This window comes from Raphanus sativus, chromosome 2 (genome assembly GCF_000801105.2).
Source record: "Raphanus sativus cultivar WK10039 chromosome 2, ASM80110v3, whole genome shotgun sequence".
NCBI lineage: Eukaryota > Viridiplantae > Streptophyta > Magnoliopsida > Brassicales > Brassicaceae > Raphanus > Raphanus sativus.
In genome coordinates this window covers 39,931,250-39,951,754 of record NC_079512.1, presented here as the reverse complement: position 1 = coordinate 39,951,754, position 20,505 = coordinate 39,931,250, and the positions used below count along the sequence as shown (strand labels likewise).

Below are 20,505 nucleotides of genomic sequence, written 5' to 3'. Positions count from 1 at the left end.
TTAGTGTTTAGGATTTACCCAAGGGTTTAGGGTATATCCAAGAATTTAGGGTTTAGTGTTTGGATTTTTATCCAAGGGTTTAGATTTTTCCAAGGGTTTAGGGTATAGTGTTTAGTGTTTATGATTTACCTAAATTAAAAATATGTTTAACTTGAATATTTGGATGGAGAAGAAATATATATTTTAAGTATTTTTGGTGTTTTTTTATATTTCAAATATTTTAGTCAACTTTAAGATAGCTTATATCTTGGATATTAACTATAAAAATAGATAACATATTCAAGTATATATGATTCAAATACATTCGAATATCCGAAATATTTCGATCGGATCCTGTTTGGTTCTGGTTATTTAGATACCAGAATGATAAATTTGTTTGGATATTTATCCACTTTTGATTCAAATTTAATAATATTTTTTTCGAGATATACGCTTAAGTCAAATTTTAGTTGTTTCCATATCTAAAATGACTTTCTGTACACGATGTTTTTTTTTAATTGTTTAGTTAAACAAACCAGTTGGTTAGCAGATAAACATGGTAAGTTAACTGATAATGTATATTTTATTGATTTCGATTTTGGTTAAAGCCGTGTGATACTGAAATTACGAAAAATGACATTAGCGAAGGAAGCAAAAAAATGACCGAATGCTATACCTATTTTCAAACATAATTAATTTTTTTTAATATTACTATCTATGTTTCTAAACAAAACTGAAATGTAATTCAGTTTTAATAATATAGATATTTGGTTATCCTTTTATGGTATAATATTTTACATTCACGAACCTAATAAATGATATACTATAGAACCACAAAATCATATTATTTAATCATATTTGCCAATTAACCTAAACCTCAATATCATGATCTCAATTATGCATAATGTTCCTCTCTTTATACTATAGAACCTATAGAATCGTATCATGTAACTATTTTCGATGGTAGTCTATCTATAGTTTAACTATTTTCAATACAAAAATACACGTAATCTAATGTTACCTATCAAATATTTGATTGATTCCAGTCAGTGCTTCAGATTGTTTTGGAATTTGTATTTGATTTTTTGTTACTGATTTGTTCAAAGCTCCCTTAGATAGATCTACACAAACCAAAATTAAATAGAACAAAGACACTGGTCAAAAGACCAAACCGGAATGAAAGTTTGGTTTATTATTTCATTAACGAACAAAAATCACTCAAGTAGTGTAATGTATACAAAAGGTCGCTACGTACCTTTCGAACGAAGAGATAGATGAAAATTAAAAATATATGTCTATCATCCGTAGTTAAAAATAAATGTCTATCATCTGTAGTTAATAATTATGAACAAAAATATGTTAAGAATGTTATTACATAACCGATCCATAAACTATGTTTACAAATTTAGAACATATGTTAAAATTAAATTAAAATTTTAGAAATCAATCTCACCCTGCGCAAGGCGCAGGTCCTACCTAGTCTTGTATTATTTAAACAGATTAAAAAAACTTGTACTACCCACCATACTAATTATATAAAAGACTTAAACATGGATGTACTAGACAACAAATTACATTAGAAAAATACAAATCATTGACTTTAAATGGAATAATAAAGTTAAAACAATTTTCTCGAGTACGGTTCTTTGTTTGTTTTTTCTTCTTAATTTGTCAATTTACAAAAATAATAATAGAAGTGTCCTGGTTGTCAAAAACTATTATCTGTAAATAAGCCGAAGACTAAATAGATATTATAAAAAACTATACAACATGTATGGTGGGAAAGGGAATATAAGTTTGAAATGTGGACTGCGATGATATGTATCTTCTTTTGTGTTTCGATAAGTTCTTCCGCTTATATTTGTTCTACCACCTGAGACATTAAAATATTAGTTCCCCAATCTTCGGAACTTCTTTCCTAGGATAGTAATTTGACCTTTATATATTTTAAATAATTTAAAACTATTTTATATTATTGCTAAGAGTTATATATATAATCGAGACATAAATTAGGAAAGAAAAAAAATATAAAAACACTATCTAAGCCAATTTCAAAATGATGTAGTGAATTTGCTCCTTGAACGAAGATCCCAAAATCTTTCTCGTTTGATAAAAACTGAACTATATAGACCACCTCTTTTATCATCTTTTTAAAGATGTCCCAACTCCATTTTCATACCAAAGTAATAACTTCTTCCACTCGGCACGAGATTTTAGTTTTGTATTTCATTTTTTGTTTTTATCAATTTTTTTTTTGAAAAATTTAGTTAGCGAATATAATTATAATAGTGGTAGATGTGTATTCGTGATGCACTAATTGTATCTGCTTGGATTATATACATCTTAAAGATCAAATACATATTATAGGTTTCAGATAAAATTAGTAAAGTAGATACGAAATTAGTTTTTTTTTGCTTGCATTGTATTTTCTAAAATAACTTATCTGTTCATTTAAAACGGGTTTAATAAAACCATCAACTAAATATGTATTTTAAAACAATCTATTAACTAAAAATTAGACGAAATATTTTTTCAATTCTTATTGCACTAACCCTTCATCTATAATACAGTGACATACGCTATAACGATTTGTAAGTTAAAAATTTATAATGTTAAAAATTTAATTGTGGGAGTTTATCACTAAAAATTATCAAACGTTTCAAAACTTTTATTATCTCGATTATGCATTGTTTAACTCAACACAATAATAAGCATCAATACATACTTTTCGATGAAAAACCTTATTATGGATAATTTGATGACTGATCTGAACTTTTTAATAACATAAATAATAATTTATCATATTGGATTTTGAATTAATAAAACATAAACTAGTTAAGATCGTGTCCCCATATGCAGACAGAACACCTAATATCCATGTTATTAAGAAAATAGTTAGATTGTTTTTTTTTGGTAAAAGAATAATCAACTGTTAATCACCAGATCAACTATATCTGTTGTGATTTAAAAAAAACAAATAGGTCGTTAATCACCATCTATTAATCTATTATCAACTTGTTATTTTCTCTCTTTTAGAAAGATTCCATTAGTTAAATGGTTGGTTGATGTGAAAATTAGTGATGAGATAAGTAGCTTTCTTTTAGGGTTTGTACTTAATAAATTTTTAAAAGATATAAAGTAGGTTTGATGCAAAAATTCTACTTCTTTTGGTTAGTGGGGGTACTTATTCTAGTTTATTTATCCGATATTCTCTGTGTTCTTGATTCTCGAGCTCTTTTTTTCGCTTTTACCTTTGGACATGATGATTTATTCAGATCTGATCAAAGCCTCCTTAAGCTATGTGGATTAATCGATGTGTGCGAAAGTCAGAAAGACCTTCATATTTCATATCAGAACGTAACTCCATATATCAATTTCTTTTCTCTATGCAAACGTTTCAATCCAACAGTGGTATGTTGATTTTTCACAACTTTGTCTTTATTTTATTATCGGCTATCTGCTTTATTATCGCTGCAGCGCTGCTATATATCGGTTTGCTTTTCTCGTCGTTGGTTTGACATATCTTCCCTTATTTATGGCAGCGTGGCTTACATATGTAATTTCTTAATGTTGTTCATAGCGTAGTTAAAATTAGATTATTTACTAATTGGCACCGTTAGGGTCTTTTTTTGGGTGAAATTATAAGGCTTCCTAGGTGTGTACTCAGATGCATGAGTTATAAGCATATAACTAGGTACCCGTGTTAACTTTGCCGCTGAATCACTATCCTGCTATCTGGCTTGAAATAACCAGCTTCTGATAAATAACAAATCGAACAATATCATAATAAACATTAGTGGACACGTTACCGTTATCTTATGTTTTAGAATATTTATACAGACCCATAATAAACGGCCATAGATAAAATTACCATGACCCAGTTATCGTTTACTTACTACTAGTACTATATATTATTAAAGTCCAATCAATAATATAATCCCTAATCTTTTGATATATATGATTCCACAAGAAGTAGTCTGTTGTTTTGGATCTCAAGCAACGCGAATATGAATACGGACAAATACAATACCCCATAAAATATGTGGTATGTTATTATCAAGACAAACAGACTATTTCTTGTGGAATAAAAAATGTTATTATCAATACATAAAATGGGGCATGATTCAGCGCTCAACTTCCATCACTTGTTAAAACATTAACATGATTTTTAAATACATTTTGCGTCAATAAGAGTTAAGGCTAAATACTGTTTGAAATTCAGCTTTATTGTTATACTTGAAATTCGGATATATATACACATCTACTTTTGTAAGCTTAATTTATACTATTACATATCTCAAGTTCTAGAGGAGATGTTGGAGATTATTAATTATACATAGAATTGTGGAAAATATAATATAATAATATAGATGAATACTAAAATAACGTAGAAATGTTTTAACTTTATTTTATCATCGTTAAACAATACAATAAAGTTTAGGTTGATGAAAGTTCTCCAATAACTTAGTAGATCTTTCTATATGTTTAGGAACATATTTTCTAAATCTAAAACTTGTGATGTGTTTTAAAAAGAAAAAAAAACTTGTGATGTATTTGGACACCACGATCCTGATATGTTGATTTCAAGAAACAAAATACGAATTTGATAATTGTCTAGTTATGTATACAGTAATATTAATTTTATACATATATAAACAATGCATTATGTTATAACGTTGTTGCGTATATACTGGCTTTCAAATTAGATATTTCAACTAATCTCAGTTGTACAATTACCAACTAAAATTCCGAAAAAATATCTTTAAAATCACTGTCTCAACAACAAATTTAATCGTCATTGTTTTATTAAAATCATTGTTTTTGACATTATTTAGCTTTAGAAAATCTGTTTTAAAATTACAAACACGTCAAAAGATTCGTTGATATAATGATACATTAATATTTTATCACTTTTCTATCATTTTTATTTGAATATTTAATTGTAAAAATGTTGTGTTAACTTTAAATAACATACTTCTTTTATTTCAAAATGATACATGTTTTAGTTCTTTCACACAGATTAATAAAACATATTAGTAAATTTCAGTATTGAATACATAATTTTTGTGATTATTTACTTTCCATAATTTTAACCAATAAAATTTAAGTAAATGCAATTTTTTAAGTTTACAGTTATCCATTATTAGTTTATAAAAAGTACATTGAAAATATATAAAATGTATTTTTAGAACAATCATTTTAGAACGGAAAAATACTATTTCGTATATATTAAAAAGACATTTATAGTATATATTTGGGATGTGGAAATTGGAAAATGGAAATGTCTCCTTGTGTCTTGGACAGAGAGAGCGCCCCAACGATATGGATGACTAGATCCCAAAGTTGTCCTTTGTGTTCTAGTCTTGTTAATTAGAACCAGTCGTTTTTTTTGAGAACTTTGATTAGAACAAGTTCATAAAGCCTAATCTAATATTAGAAGCTATATATATACTGTATTCATAACTAGACAAATTAGTTTTTATGACTGTCTTAGCACCAACAAAAATTAGACTGTCTATTTGCATACATATATGATATATCATAATATAATAAAATGACTACTTTAAAATGTGATCTTTTTTTTAATGGATATAAAATTTATTCAATCAAAACTATGGTATATCTAGTACATCGGTTAGTTTTATTAGACTCTTTGAAAACAAACTCCAGCTAGAGAGAGAAAGAGAGAGAGAAAGTTAGATCTACTTCTTCTCCGGTGTGCGGTCGGCGCGTCTGCGTCCGTGCCGGCGCCGGAGTGGGGTTTGTTTGGGTTCTTTTGTCCCTCTCCGCTCTTCCTCCGCTTCTCTGCCAACGATTGCTTTGTCCGAGCTCTGGTTCCGCTACTAATCCATACGGTGGTTCGGCGTTGGAGCAACGACGCGGTCATCTTGAGGTCTTCGGTGGAGTGAGAGCGGCTTGTTTGCTTGTTCACTGGTGGTTTCTCCGGGAGGTGGAAGCTCACGCAGTTCCACAATCGCCGGTTCTAGCTACCGGGAAGGGAGTCTCCCTCAGATTCGTCTTCGCCGGCTTTTCGTGACGGAAAGCGGAGGCTAGCAAAGCTTCGCACTGCCGTGTCTGGAACCCGGGTTCGTTGGGTGAAAGCTTTTAGTTTCGATTTGTTTCAAGTTCGGCGAGTTTGCCGTTAAGGTGGGTTTGGTCATGGCGGATGAGTCGTTGTAGATGAGCAAGCTCTCCGGTGAGGTGACGAGTTGCAAGGAAGAAGAGGTTCTCGGTTCGTGTGTCTAGGGTTTGAGGTGGTTCATAGCCGGAGGAGTTCTCGAGGTTCGATTGAACGCTCCGGTGTGAAGACAGCGCGATTGAGAACGGTGCTTGGTCTGGTTGGAGGCTCGACGATTTTTGAGCTCCGACGACAGAGGATATCGAGGGTGCTTGTTCCGGCGACGGTGAGGCGGATGAGGTTGAGTTTGAGGCAGTAACGACGCGTTTCGCGTTGATGGCGCAGATTTCGCCACGTGGCGAGCGGGCCTCCTCAACCTAATGCTTCATCTGGGTCGCGCGAAAGATTGGACGGACGTGGTGGGCCGAGGGTCCTTTTGGTTTTTAATTCCAGCCCGTATTATTGTTTGGGCTTTTTGCTGTTTTTGTTGTTTTTTGGCTGTTGCCAATATCTGGGCCAGGCCCGTTTCTAATATAATTCAATTTGGGAAAAAAAAATCTAGTACATCGGTTGTTTATTTGTATAAAAAAATTAACAAATCAATATAACAAAGAAAACGTGTGTGCTAGCTTCGTGGTAGAATTGAATTTTGGATTCTTGTCCCAAACCAAGTGCTTAGGCCCTTTTTGAGATAGGAATGCCCCTTCTCTTCAACAGAAAGCAGTCGAAGACTTGAAGTCATACTGTTTTATCCACAAATTTGATCAGAGTACCTGCATCTCTTGGCTGCTCAGTGCTCACCGTGATACCTCAAATTGTGCTCTTTTCATAAGTTATGGACTGTGGGTTGAAAGTCCAAATGTTATGTGAGATATATAGATTTTTTGGATTTTTTGATGTCAATATATATAGTTAAATTTTTCGTACACTGCTATACCTGGCTAGGTACAGTTGTGCTTTTATAATTTTTCCTAATACGTAGAAGCAACAAAAACATTACGTACATTACTAAGATAAGTCCAATAAATGCATTAAGGTTGAAGTTCCCTAGATGAACAACAAGAAGAGAAAAAACTCTTGTTACTTCTCTCCATGGGACTGATTGATCCAGATTCATCGTCTTCAACCTCAAGCATCATCGCAAGGCTCAGGTGCAGTTCCGCCCTGATATTCGGGTAAACCTCGTCATCGAAGCAATCTTCATTTTCTTCTTCCTTAATCCGTTTGGACCATTTCTCCACTTCGTCTACACCTCCTAGTAGCCTCAGTATCTGACGAAACACTAGATATTAGTTCTCGATGATGACGAAGTTAGGTTTTCGTGCAAAGGAAACAAAAATTTTACTTGTCTAATACTAGGACGATGTGTGGCTGATCTTGTCAGGCAATGTGCAGCAGCTAGAACCATTCTCTGAAACTGATTCTCGTCGGATATATCTGTTATGTCTGGATCCAACAGTCCCTTTTCATTTCCAGTCTCAATCAACGGCTTTGCCTGCACTCCAAGGGTAAGTCTTTTTAGGGTTTTATGTAGTTGTGCTTGTGATGCAAGTTAAAGAGAAAACGTACCCACATAACCAAGCTCTCTCCTCCTTTTGGATTCTCAAACGAGATTGGATCTCTTCCTGATATGAGTTCAAGCAGAATAACTCCAAAGGCGTAAACGTCGACTTTGTCACTGACTTTACCGTACATGAAATACTCTGGCGCAAGGTATCCAAAAGTGCCAACCACGTCACCTTGTATAGAATATCGAGAAGATGTCGTAGGTCCCCACATCGACAGTCCAAAGTCTGACAGCTATTCTCAAAATCATAAAGCAATACACAATGTTAGTGTCTTATGACTTTCATAAAGAAAATTAGCAAAAAGCCTTTGTTACCACCTGAGGTTTGAGCTCATCTGAGAGAAGAACATTTGAAGTCTTGACATCTCTGTGAATCACTGGCTTATGACATCGGTTATGAAGATAATCTAACGCTTCCGCTACGCCGATTGCTATATTGAACCTCTCCTCCCATGATAGTACATGCTTTTTACCTACATAATCAATCATCATACTTTATACATATACACCACTTTGAGAGGGACATTATCTATACAAAGTTGAGAGCGTTGTGTTACCGTGGAAGGTTTCCTCTAAACTTCCTAAGGATGAAAGGTTGTAAACAGAGATTAGATCATTGTCTTGGACACAAACACCAAGTAGCTCTGAGATGTTTTGGTGACTCAAAGAAGAGATAATGTCAATTTCATGAACAAAATTTGTCATAGCTTCTTTAGATGATGATTTCAAGATTTTCACTGCAATGTCTGTTCCATCTTTGAGAACCCCTCTGTACACCTCACTACACCCTCCTTTCCCAATAAGATTTTCTTTCATATATAAAAGCAAATATTAATCCAAAACTCACAACACACGTAGAGAGTAAGGAGAAACAAAAAGAGAAAAAAAAAACAGAGTACCTTGTGAGAAATCTGATGTTGCTGTCTTAAGAACATCGTAGCTGAACCATTTGTTGATGTCTCTCAATATGTCCTTAAGTTGTTTCTTCACAAAGCTGGTCTCAGAGTTTAGATTCTGCTGATGATCTGGAAACCGTTCAGGTAAGCTCATGACCCAGTTGACAACTGAGACGTTCCGTGTGTGCCAATGCTGAACTTGCGGTGTTTCTAAAGTTGCTATTTTAAGAAACGGCCAACCTGGTTTCTCGTCTAGTAATATGTCTATCGATGGAAGTGAAACCGACCTTCCTGAGATCTTCCTCTTTTCTTCACTCATCTTCAAGAGTTCTTGGTTGTTAGCCCTTGATTCACTATCAGAACGTTTAGAGTTTGACCTTAAATCTACTTTATGCGCCGAAGTATTAACCAAAGCCATTGCTCATAGAGGTATTTTGCGATGGCCAAGACTTCAGTCGTTGGAGGCAGTTTCTTCACGTAGAATTTAGCAATCGATGTGCAACCAAAACCTGAAACTTAACTCCCTGTTTAGGTTACATCAAAACTGGAAGAAAATAGGAAAAGAGGTAGAAAATGAAACGATTCTTATCAACACTTTTTTTAAAAGAATGTTCTCACCTTAGTCTTCTTGAAATCTTGATTCCAAACTGAACTTCCTTTTACCACAATAAGATCTTCTGAATCGTTCAAAGAAAATGTCCTCTGGAGCTTATCAAACAGAGGAAACAAGGCAAACTTAAGCCCCATTGTAACAAGTGATTTGTTAATATCAAGAAAAGATAGTTTATTATATAATTTATGTAAATAATGGAGGAAAAAATATAGCAGAGATGGGTTTGAAAAGACAAAGTAGAGCAGAACGGGACAAGATAGTGTTACCAAAACTCTTTACATGTATTATTAAATTTGGTCTTTAACCGAAATCTACCGCCATGTACCATCAGCATTTTGAACCTGCTATACGACTAATAGAAGATTGACATATATTTAAAAATAAAATAAAAATCTTACACATTAAAGGACTTGAATTTTCTCAGACGTAATTGTTGATTATCATCGTCTGTATCATACTTATGGTTATATCACTAAAAAGATGATTGAGCTTATCATGAAATATAAACCGATAGAACCACGAAAGTGTCGGCGAGACGAGAGAGAAAGACGTAGTTTTGTGTATTTTACTGATTCTTATGTTCTTTTTTTTTTACTTCGTAAGAAGAACAAAAAAGAGAAAAAAAAAAGAGCATAAAAGAAGTTAGTTATAGGAAACCGGTAAAACTCGCGGGAAACCCTCGATATCCGGTGATTAAAAGGGGGCTTGTGAGTGTGTGGCCACCGGCTACTGATGGTAGAGCGTAACGAACACGCCTCGACTCAAGCCATGAAGGCTGCCCTACTACGTACGGCAATGCCTCGATAATTAATTTAACAAAGTCCGTGTACACTACGAAGTTCTTTTCCTATTCACATATTTAAAAAATCTTTCATAATTTTGGGAAATATGTGAAGATTTGACAAATGTCACATTTTTTTATCACATTTTGTTTTTAAGTAGACAAGTAGGAGAAGTAAAATGCTAGTAATAGAAAAATGCAATGCATATGGGAAGCTTTATAATTAATTCGGTAACTATCTGGATTATTTAAAGGGCCAAGGAGAACGAACACATTTAGAAGACAAATGATAAACTTTAGCTCAATAATATCAAATGTAAATATTATTTTAGCAAATTGAACGAATTTTTTAAAAAAGCAGTGGTGCAAAGATCATCACATTGAATATTACTAAAAGGAAAAATTCGATTTTAGTGCTTATGTCAAAGGAAAGTTGGTAAGTAGGGCTAGTAGGGCGTAGGGGAGGAGTATATTATATAGTCTAAGTACTGTGATTGAAATGCTTTTAGGTGAATATTAGTTCACTAAACATAGCAACTATTTGAATTAATCTTTTATTTTGAAATAATATAGTGTGGTGGGGATCGAATAAATATATACGTGGGTCTGTCTGAATCGAGAGGCAGTTAACGCAAAGAAAGAGATTGATCAACAAACGAGATTCGTTTGGTGATGATGATGATAAGCCAAAGGTTATGCCCACAAATCAAATTAAGTCAATACTCTGCAAAGAGAAAACGTCTACTCCATGTATCAATTGGAATTTAATGAAAAAAATCAGGTTTCAACTTCCCTTTGCCACTTTTAATCTTACAAAAACATTAGAAAAGGCAAGTTCAGAGCTTCATTGCTCTTGAAGAATATGTCCAAACAGATGTTTGTAGACAGTATCATTGTTTGGGTGAAACTGTGCAAGTGAAGGAAGAGGCTTGTAAGTTGGTGTTGGGTTTATCTAAACTTTTGGAACATTATTGGATGATAAAAAATAATCAGTGCAAGTCTAGGAAGCAAAAGAAATCGAGTAATCGTGGAATATATATACAGATCAAAATGCAAACAAGAATACAAATACTTGGTTACTACTTCTTCTGTTTTTTTTTTAAAAGACTACAAACAACAGATTCTTCCTCCTTTCCTGAGGAAAACAAACAAGTGGTGAGAGCTACTTCAGTCCTCCTGTTGGTTGGTTCTCTAATGGAATCACAATATAGAACAACCTTTCTGAGACTTTCTCTTCTTCCTCTTCTTGTTCTTGGGTGGTTGGAGAACTACCTTGATAGCCGCATCAAACACCGCTTTTACATTCTGTTGAAGAAGATTATTAGATATTGTCAGACATGTTAAAAAGTAAAAAGGCTTAAAATTAAAAGACAATTGAAGTTTTAGGTATTATTACCTGTTGTGTTTTTGCACTGCATTCAATATAAGCAGGTGCCCCAATGAGCTTCTTCAGTTCTTCACCCTATTTTTGATATCACCATCAGTAAAGATTAAAGACAGATGATTGCATGAGAAGAGTATGAGAGCAAAAGGTACCTGAGCAGTAGAGATAGGCACAGCACCAGGGTGCTCAACCAAGAATTGCTTGTCATCTCGAAGATCTGAAAAGAGAAATTAGTCATCAATTTTATCAGAAAATAAGAACCCCCCAAAAAAACAGAAATAAAGGTGAAAAAGAGTTAATATGAATAAGAACCAACCAAGCTTGGTTCCAACGAGGATGATGGGAACACCAGGAGCATAATGTCTCAGTTCAGGTACCCACTGAGGAAATAAATAAATAAAAAACCAAAAATCAGAATCACTGGATTAGAGAGAGAGAAGTTGGAACAAAGAAACAAACCTTTTTAGAAACATTTTCATAGCTAGCTTTGCTGACGAGAGAGAAGGCAAGTAAGAAGACATCTGCACCTCGATAGCTCAAAGGTCTTAGTCTATTGTAGTCTTCTTGTCCTGCAGTATCCCACAATCCCAAGTTGATAGTGTTTCCATCCACAATCACATTGGCGCTGAAATTATCAAACACAGTAGGCACGTAATCCTGAAAAATCATTAACAAACATTAGCCATAAAATGTACTTCTAGAAAGATATCCAACACGCTTTAGGATTATTAATCCCCAGAGAAACATAGCTGTGATATATGAACCTATAAAGATTATTAACACATCCATTCACACTTAGCCATACAATGTCCTTCCAGAGAGTAAGTTACTTAACACACTTTTAATATAATCATTAATACAGATTAACACATCCTAGAGAAACATGAATATGGTCTATGAACACCTGAGACTGAGCTAAAAGTCCTCAGAAGTCAGAACTAACACTCTAACCAGATTACTAAAAAAAAAAGTACAAGCCTTTGAGTAACTGTCATAGCAAATTTTAAGAATGTCTATATACATAAAAGACAAAACTCTGTCAGATTTAACACATCCCAGAGAAAGGTGATTATGGTCAAATCCTATACTAAAGTACAATCACTGAACTAAAGATCCTCCACACTAACATACTCACTAGATTACTCAAAAAAAAGAACAAGACTTTGAGTGACTTTCATAGCAAATCTCAAGATGATCTATACATATACATAAAAGACAAAACCAGATCATAAAGATCAAAACTCTATCCTGCACATTCAGACCCAGAGGAAGAAAAAAACAGAGAAAAGGTGAAGACTTTAAAGGGAGCTGAGCTGACCGTGGGGAAAGTGTTGCTAGTGTAGGAGATGAGCAGACAAGTCTTTCCAACAGCGCCGTCGCCGACTGTGACACACTTTATAAACCTTGAAGCACTCATCTCTCTCTCTCTCTCAAACTTCAAACCCTAAATTTTTTCAAGATTTGGGGATTATTTTTGTAATGGAGAGGAGAGAGAGAGAGTGAGTGAGGTTCTTAAAGAGGTACAAGAACAACGCAATAGCTGCTCCTCCAAAGTCTTCAGCTCAAAGTCTCTTCCTTTATTTTTCTTCCTCTTGCTACAAATATTAAATGAAATTATAATTGTTCAGCTGGTGCGTTCCCCAAAACAAGACCCTACACGAATTTATGGGATGGAAATAAAATAATTTATTTGTACTTTTTAATTACTTATTTTCCCTCTAAAACTAAGCAACTCTATAAAATATGCATTTGTGAAATCTTATTATACTACTACCTTCATTTTTTAATTTAAATCGTTTTAAAGAAACAATTTTGTTCTGAAATTATATGACGTTTTCAGGCTTTATGCAAAATTTATTACAATTAATATAAGTCATTTAAAAAATATATATACATTTTATTATTGGTTTAAAATAGTTAGGTAAATAATTAATAATATTTTATTTAAAAAATATAAAACTATTAATTATTTTTTTAATTTACGTACACAAGTCTAACACGACTTATATTAGAAAACTGTGGAGTATTATCTAATATGATTAGAGTGTTATTCCTTTTCTCCAGCTACATTTGCACACGATTTCTTTTGTGTGTATGTTGTACTTACTCAAAATACAATCTCTGTTTCTTAACCGATCACAGTAACAAACCATATGAAGCTAGCTAGATCTGTTGTTTCTTTAAAAATATCTAAGAAGTTTCTGGTCTAAAATGGACCAGAGTTAAAAGCGAATTTAAATCTTATACTATTTAGTTAAATATTTTAAAGTACTGTTTGACTGTTAGAGAGAATTAGAAACAATAATATAATTAGTTTTTGTATGATAATAATTTTGTTATGTATTTGAACACCTTAGGTGAAGAAGAGGGTAAAGAAACACATTGAAATTTAAGAGAATCCGTTGTGAAAAGGAAAACAAAAGAGAGAATCTGTTATGTGTTTGCCGGGCAAACTTTGCCCTCATATTAGGCTAAAAATGGTTAGAACAAACTTTAAAAATAGAAAACAAAAAATCCAACAAATAAATCAAAATAGGAGAAAAAAGAGTTTGAAATATACAACGGTGGATTCTATTTCAGACGCGTAAAAATCTCTGAAACCTGAAAAGTTGAGTGCTAAACATTCTCTTATATCATTGTCTTTTTTCATAGCTTGTTATTTGAGCTCTCCTTGTTGTTTTTTTTATTCCTCCGACAAGGACGAGGTTCCAAGAGGACTTGGCTTCTTGTTCTACAATATAATATAAGCAAAATCAATTCAAGAGTTCAATGAGAAAGCATTCTTTTCATCGATGGCTCTTAACGGCCGTTCTTGTGGTTTTCCTCTCGTCTTCTTGCACATTTGCCTCAAAAAAAAAAGAGGGGAAAAAGAAGACAAAAGGTAAGGAGGTAACTTATGATGGAACATCCTTGATCGTCGATGGCAAAAGAGAGCTTCTTTTTTCTGGCTCTATCCACTATCCTCGCAGCACTCCTGAAGTATTATATCTTTCAATCAAATAATCTTCTTTGTCTTATAAGGTTCTTTGTATTGATATAGAGATTTTTTTTGGATTTTGTCTAGATGTGGCCAAGTATCATCAAGAGAGCGAAACAAGGCGGTTTGAACACCATTCAGACATACGTCTTCTGGAATGTACATGAGCCTGAACAAGGAAAGGTAGTTACAAACTCAAACCGATTTGTTTGAATCGTGTTCAAACATATAAAACATTACATATATTTAGATTTTAAGAAATTTTTGTGTTTGTTTTCATTAGTTCAACTTTTCGGGACGAGCTGATTTGGTGAAGTTCATAAAGTTGATTGAGAAGAATGGCATGTACGTGACATTGAGGCTTGGACCGTTTATCCAAGCTGAATGGACTCATGGGTAATAATAAATTCAATAATCTCTGCTTTTTAGTTTTGCTTATTCCTTTCTTAAATTTTACCATAATGTTTTACGTGAGTTGTTTTCTTTCTTAAATATATATTAGAGGACTTCCTTATTGGCTCAGAGAAGTTCCTGGAATTTTCTTCCGTACAGACAATAAACCATTCAAGGTATTACATTTGATAAAATGTGTGCCTTTTGTTACAAGTAAAGAGATTAACATATATGACAACAAAAAACTACTGCAGCAACATACAGAGAGATATGTACGGATGGTACTCGACAAAATGAAGGAGGAAAAATTGTTTGCTTCACAAGGAGGCCCCATTATATTAGGACAGGTCTCGCACAAAAATCCTAACACACATATACCTAATGATCTTTATAATTATGAACGGTTTTGTAATGAATATGAATTGCAGATAGAGAACGAGTATAGCGCGGTTCAACGTGCATATAAACAAGACGGAGTAAACTACATTAAATGGGGATCAAAGTTGGTCGACTCAATGAATCTTGGGATCCCATGGGTTATGTGCAAGCAGAACGATGCTCCTGATCCTATGGTAAAGTCGTTATAATGTCTAAGTTGGGTTTTGTCTGAAATGGAAGAAAATGTTCTATAGGATTTGAAAAACATTGAAACAGATCAATGCTTGCAACGGAAGGCACTGCGGTGATACTTTCCCTGGTCCAAACAAAGATAACAAACCGTCTTTATGGACTGAGAACTGGACAACTCAGTGAGTTTTTACTCGTAGTTAAAAAAAATGTAGAAAATTGAGATTTGTTCATGAAAGGCCATTGTTTAAGAACAAAATTTACTACAACAGGTTCCGTGTGTTTGGTGATTCGCCAGTTAAAAGATCAGTAGAAGATATTGCTTTCTCAGTTGCTCGATTCTTCTCCAAGAATGGAAGTCATGTGAACTACTACATGGTATTATAATAAACCCTTGAATTCTACTAAACTGTCTTTAAAATCTTACAATAGAAATGATTGTTCAAATGGGTATTTATTGTGTTATAAATCTTGTAGTACCATGGAGGAACCAACTTCGGTAGAACCTCTGCCCATTATGTAACCACTAGATACTACGATGATGCACCTCTTGATGAATATGGTTTAGAGAAAGAGCCTAAGTATGGTCATCTTAAACATCTTCACAACGCTCTTAACCTCTGCAAGAAACCACTTCTTTGGGGTCAGCCTCGAACCGAGAAGCCTGGAAAAGATACAGAGGTATCAAAATAGCATGTATTACTCATCAAGAAAGATTACGTTATTTAAAAATTACTCAACTATTTATATGTTTGTATATTACAGATTAGATACTACGAACAGCCTGGAACTAAATCTTGTGCAGCTTTCTTGGCTAACAACAACACCGAAGTTGCAGAAACCATTAAATTCAGGGGGAAAGAATATGTGATAGCTCCTCGTTCCATTAGTATTCTTCCAGATTGTAAAACTGTTGTTTACAACACTGCACAGGTGAAGAAAACATTATTAAACTCTGGTGTATTCAAGCAAAAACAATAACAAAGTTAATAACGTGTTATTGTTTATTTGGACTTGACCAGATTGTTTCTCACCACACTTCAAGAAACTTTATGAAGTCTAAGAAGGCGAACAAGAAGTTTGATTTCAAAGTGTTCACTGAGCCATTGCCTAAAAAGCTAGAAGGTAACAATTACGTACCCGTTGAGCTTTACGGTTTGACTAAAGACAAATCAGACTATGGATGGTACACAACAAGGTAAATACTCATTTCATTTGATCATACATATATAAAAGAAACAATGAAGAGAATCTTGACGTTAGTTTTGCCTTACAGCTTCAAGGTCCATAAGAAGCAATTACCTAAGAAGAAAGGAGCTAAAACTGATCTGAGGATTGCTAGTCTTGGACACGCATTGCATGTTTGGTTTAACGGAAAATACCTTGGTAAAAATTGTGAAGATATGATGTAAAAAAATATGAAAATAAGCTATGATGATGATGTTATGTGTTTCTCTACTACCAGGAAATGGACATGGAAGCCATGACGAGAAAAGTTTTGTGTTCCAGAAACCGGTCACACTAAAAGCAGGAGAGAATCACCTTGTTATGCTTGGTGTTCTCACTGGATTTCCAGTAAGTAACAAATATAATTCAACGTTTTTGAATCTATATATAGATGAAGATATGTTTTTAAGTGGTTGGGATTTTTTTTTTTTTACAGGACAGTGGATCTTACTTGGAGCATAGATACACCGGTCCTCGTAGTGTTTCCATCTTAGGATTGAGTTCTGGAACACTTGATCTCACTGAAAGCAGCAAATGGGGGAACAAGGTTTCAAATCGATCTCTTAATATATCTGCAATTGATTCAAAACATTGAGCATGTATACCACTTGTTTGATCCGTTTTATCGATATTTAGGTCGGTATGGAAGGAGAAAGACTCAGAATTCAAACCGGGAAAGGTTTGAAGAAGGTCAAATGGGAGAAATTCACTGGAAAAGCACCAGGAATGACATGGTACCAGGTAATGAAAACAAAACCAAAAAACTCAAACTATATAAAATGTAATGTAGAGATTGTCTAATGACCTAATGAATGTGAAACATTTCAGACCTACTTCGATGCACCAGAGAGCGAAAGCGCAGCAGCGGTACGCATGAGTGGAATGGGAAAAGGGTTGATTTGGGTGAATGGAGAAGGTGTTGGAAGATATTGGATGTCTTTCTTGAATCCATTAAATCAATCCACGCAAATAGAATATCACATCCCTAGATCTTTCTTGAAGCCCAAGAAAAATCTTCTCGTTATATTCGAGGAAGAGCCTAATGTGAAGCCTGAGCTTATAGACTTTGTCATCGTCAACAGAGACACTGTTTGTTCTTACGTCGGAGAAAACTACACTCCAAGTGTTGGACACTGGATTAGGAAGAAAGACGAGGTCCAAGCCATCACAGATAAAGTGAGTCTCACGGCTACTCTTAAATGCTCAGGCAATAAGAAGATCGCAGCCGTTGAGTTCGCTAGCTTCGGAAACCCTATTGGTGATTGTGGAAACTTCACACTTGGTACTTGTAATGCTCCTGTTTCAAAGCAAGTCGTTGAGAAGGTAAAAATCAGATTCTGTTTCTTATTGTTTTGCAATGTGTAGCTTGTTTTAGAAGTAACTAACGAAAGAAACTTGTGCAGCATTGTTTGGGAAAAGCAGAGTGTGTGATTCCGGTGAACAAAAGCACATTCCAACAAGACAAGAAGGATTCATGTAAGAACGTTGTGAAGACGCTTGCCGTACAAGTCAAGTGTGCTCGTGGCAAGAAGAACTGAGGGTTGAATGGTTCATATTCTGCGTTTATTTTGGCAAAAAAATATTCTGCGTTTAATTGACCAATTTCAAAAAGTGTTGTGGCAGTGTTGATTTTTGTCTCTCGGCTTGTACTTGGTTTCTTGAATTTAAACGTTTACATCCGAGTAAGATATTGGGAATATGATCCGAGCAAATAACAACTACATATTTAAACCATTATTTGTTTTATTAACCAACCCTTTTTTTTTTTTAACCAACCCTTTTATTTACTGTTTCCTTTTGTTTGGGAGAAAATAACATATTGAGGAGGAGCTGGTCCATACCATAGATGCTAAAACTCTTTAATCCACGACCATACGATTTTGTAGTAAAAAGTTAAAGTTAAAGTTAACATTTGGGGTTGAAACTGATCGTGTGATTCATGGCTGCATTACTGTTCATTACAAATTATACTGATGATGATAACAATTAACAAAATTTGTTGGATATCTACCAAAGATTAGTCGATACCTGCAAAGTGGGGCATAACCTGACACTGGACCTAACATAACGTGTTAGGTTTTGTTAGGTAGGAAGCTTCTTTAAAACCTTTTCTTTGTTTTTTGTATTTTCAATAGAAACGGTAAGGAAATTATGTTGGTTGACAGTCACCCACTAATGGACGTAAAGCGTTTATGTTTTTGCGTCACCGAACTAGCTTTATTTCCCAATTTTTGTTTCTTACGTAAAAGAATTGTTTCTATGGAATGTGAAGATTTGCAACCTAACAATAACATGCTTATAATTTTTTTTTGAAAAAAATATAATGTACTGAGGATAGTTAGGAAAATATATGTTGGATAGTGCACTATGTATTGGTGCCAATTTTAGGTGTGTATACGTTTTAAAAGTCACTAGATTTTGACCCGCGCTTTTGAAGCGCGAGATATTTTACGATGAAAAATTTCAATAATAATTTAATAAATATTTTGGTTATTTTTAAAGAGTGTGTATTTAAAATATTTTTGGATTTAAATCAGTATTTTTAAATTCAACCCGATTGTGATTATACCGGTTAATCCGGAGATCTGACAATTCAATTTATGTTTTTAAAAAATATCATATTAAAAAATCACTAAAACCGAGACTAACCGATTGAACTGATGGATGACCGATATGTAATCTAATTGGATTTAAATTGTAATAGTTTCATAATTTGTAATCTTATAATCGAAATTTTAAAGTTCACTATTTGCAATTTATGAAATTATGACTGTTTCTACAAATTTTAAAGAGAAAATGATAGATATAAAATAACTAAGATTAATTATTGTATTATTTGGAAACATTGATAGTAGTATAAAAAATATATTGTTTGGAAACATTGATAGTAGTATAAAAAAATAAGTATATTGTTTGGAAACATGAATAGTAGTATAAAGAAAGAAACATTAGTGACTTAATGTATGTTTAACTATAAAGTATAAAGGTGTATTTAATTTAAAAACTTACAAAATAAATGTTAGGTCCAACAGAATGTTTCTGTTTTAATAAGATAGATACTGAGTATGTAATATACTAATATGTAATGTACATTTATTTCAAGGTGTGTTTGGTGTGTGGACAACAAATCACATGTATACTCTATCCAATTTCTTTATTGTTAATAAATTAAATACTCTATTGTGTCGGTAGCAGTTCAGAGTAAATGTACACCATGAAATCTACCAAACTCTTTAAGATTGTCTTTCAGGTATCCAACAAACTCTTACCAGTAACCTACTTTCCTTTTCTAAAAAAACATCTACAAACAATTTTGAAAACCAATTTTTTTTGTCAGCCACCAAATTTATTATTTATCTGTTCTTTATTGATACTTATTACAAATATATAGCTATTTTTAAAAAGCGTCAAGAATGTTGGTTCGTGTATATATATAGTAAACCTGATTTTACACTAATTTTTCGGGTTAAGTAAACTATTAGTAACTCATTTGATACAATGATTAAGATATTTATTTTGAAGGGTGAATATGGTTTGGTTATTCTAAGAATCGTTCACTTGTTCTTCTTCTATTCACTATCGTCAAATTTTCCGAGGAAGGAGAACAACAGCTGTGCTACCCACCACCATAGGCTTTGATACTTTATCTTCTCCGCATCTAATACTATAGTTTAACGACGTACCACTCGAATCCTTGAATTAACCACTAATGTTTGGTCTAAACAAAAAATTCCACTTATTGAGCAAACTGGACACATATATTGTTACAAAAACTTCAACACTACCCTATATATTGCTAAACTAAATTGCAAAATACATAAACATTAAGAAGGCTATGTCTTTTAATATTTGCTATGGTAGACAAAAAGAATGTTCACGAGCATTTACAATAACTGTATGCAAGCAGATCATATCAGACTATATGATAGAGTTCCAATTCAATGATTTATTTCATGATAGGCTTGCCAAAAAACCATGTTTTACACAATTAGGTGGACGTTAC

The 20,505-nt window shown here is 33.4% G+C and overlaps 3 protein-coding genes across 3 annotated transcripts; 1 reads left to right on the top strand and 2 right to left on the bottom strand.

The window, feature by feature from the left end:
• Positions 1-7,082: 7,082 nt before the first annotated feature.
• Positions 7,083-9,342, bottom strand: LOC130494691 (protein kinase STUNTED-like). The gene is made up of 7 exons (XM_056992402.1): positions 9,179-9,342; positions 8,564-9,069; positions 8,222-8,473; positions 7,983-8,137; positions 7,667-7,897; positions 7,443-7,592; positions 7,083-7,368 (listed from the first exon to the last, which is right to left on the bottom strand). The coding sequence occupies exons 2-7, from the start codon at positions 8,976-8,978 to the stop codon at positions 7,129-7,131; spliced, it is 1,443 nt and encodes a 480-aa protein (XP_056848382.1). The 5' UTR covers positions 8,979-9,069; positions 9,179-9,342; the 3' UTR covers positions 7,083-7,128.
• Positions 9,343-10,901: 1,559 nt separating this feature from the next.
• LOC108836278 (rac-like GTP-binding protein ARAC3) lies at positions 10,902-12,891 on the bottom strand. Its single transcript, XM_018609455.2, has 6 exons — positions 12,657-12,891; positions 11,798-11,995; positions 11,655-11,718; positions 11,491-11,555; positions 11,351-11,416; positions 10,902-11,259 (listed from the first exon to the last, which is right to left on the bottom strand). The coding sequence occupies exons 1-6, from the start codon at positions 12,753-12,755 to the stop codon at positions 11,155-11,157; spliced, it is 597 nt and encodes a 198-aa protein (XP_018464957.1). The 5' UTR covers positions 12,756-12,891; the 3' UTR covers positions 10,902-11,154.
• A 1,216-nt stretch (positions 12,892-14,107) lies between these two features.
• LOC108822867 (beta-galactosidase 11) lies at positions 14,108-18,252 on the top strand. Its single transcript, XM_018596061.2, has 17 exons — positions 14,108-14,317; positions 14,403-14,498; positions 14,599-14,711; positions 14,818-14,884; positions 14,963-15,055; positions 15,137-15,280; positions 15,363-15,457; positions 15,548-15,653; positions 15,753-15,956; positions 16,041-16,208; positions 16,298-16,473; positions 16,552-16,661; positions 16,741-16,850; positions 16,939-17,049; positions 17,139-17,243; positions 17,331-17,825; positions 17,906-18,252. Exons 1-17 carry the CDS (start codon positions 14,108-14,110, stop codon positions 18,038-18,040), a joined length of 2,538 nt encoding a protein of 845 aa, XP_018451563.2. The 3' UTR covers positions 18,041-18,252.
• Positions 18,253-20,505: the final 2,253 nt, after the last annotated feature.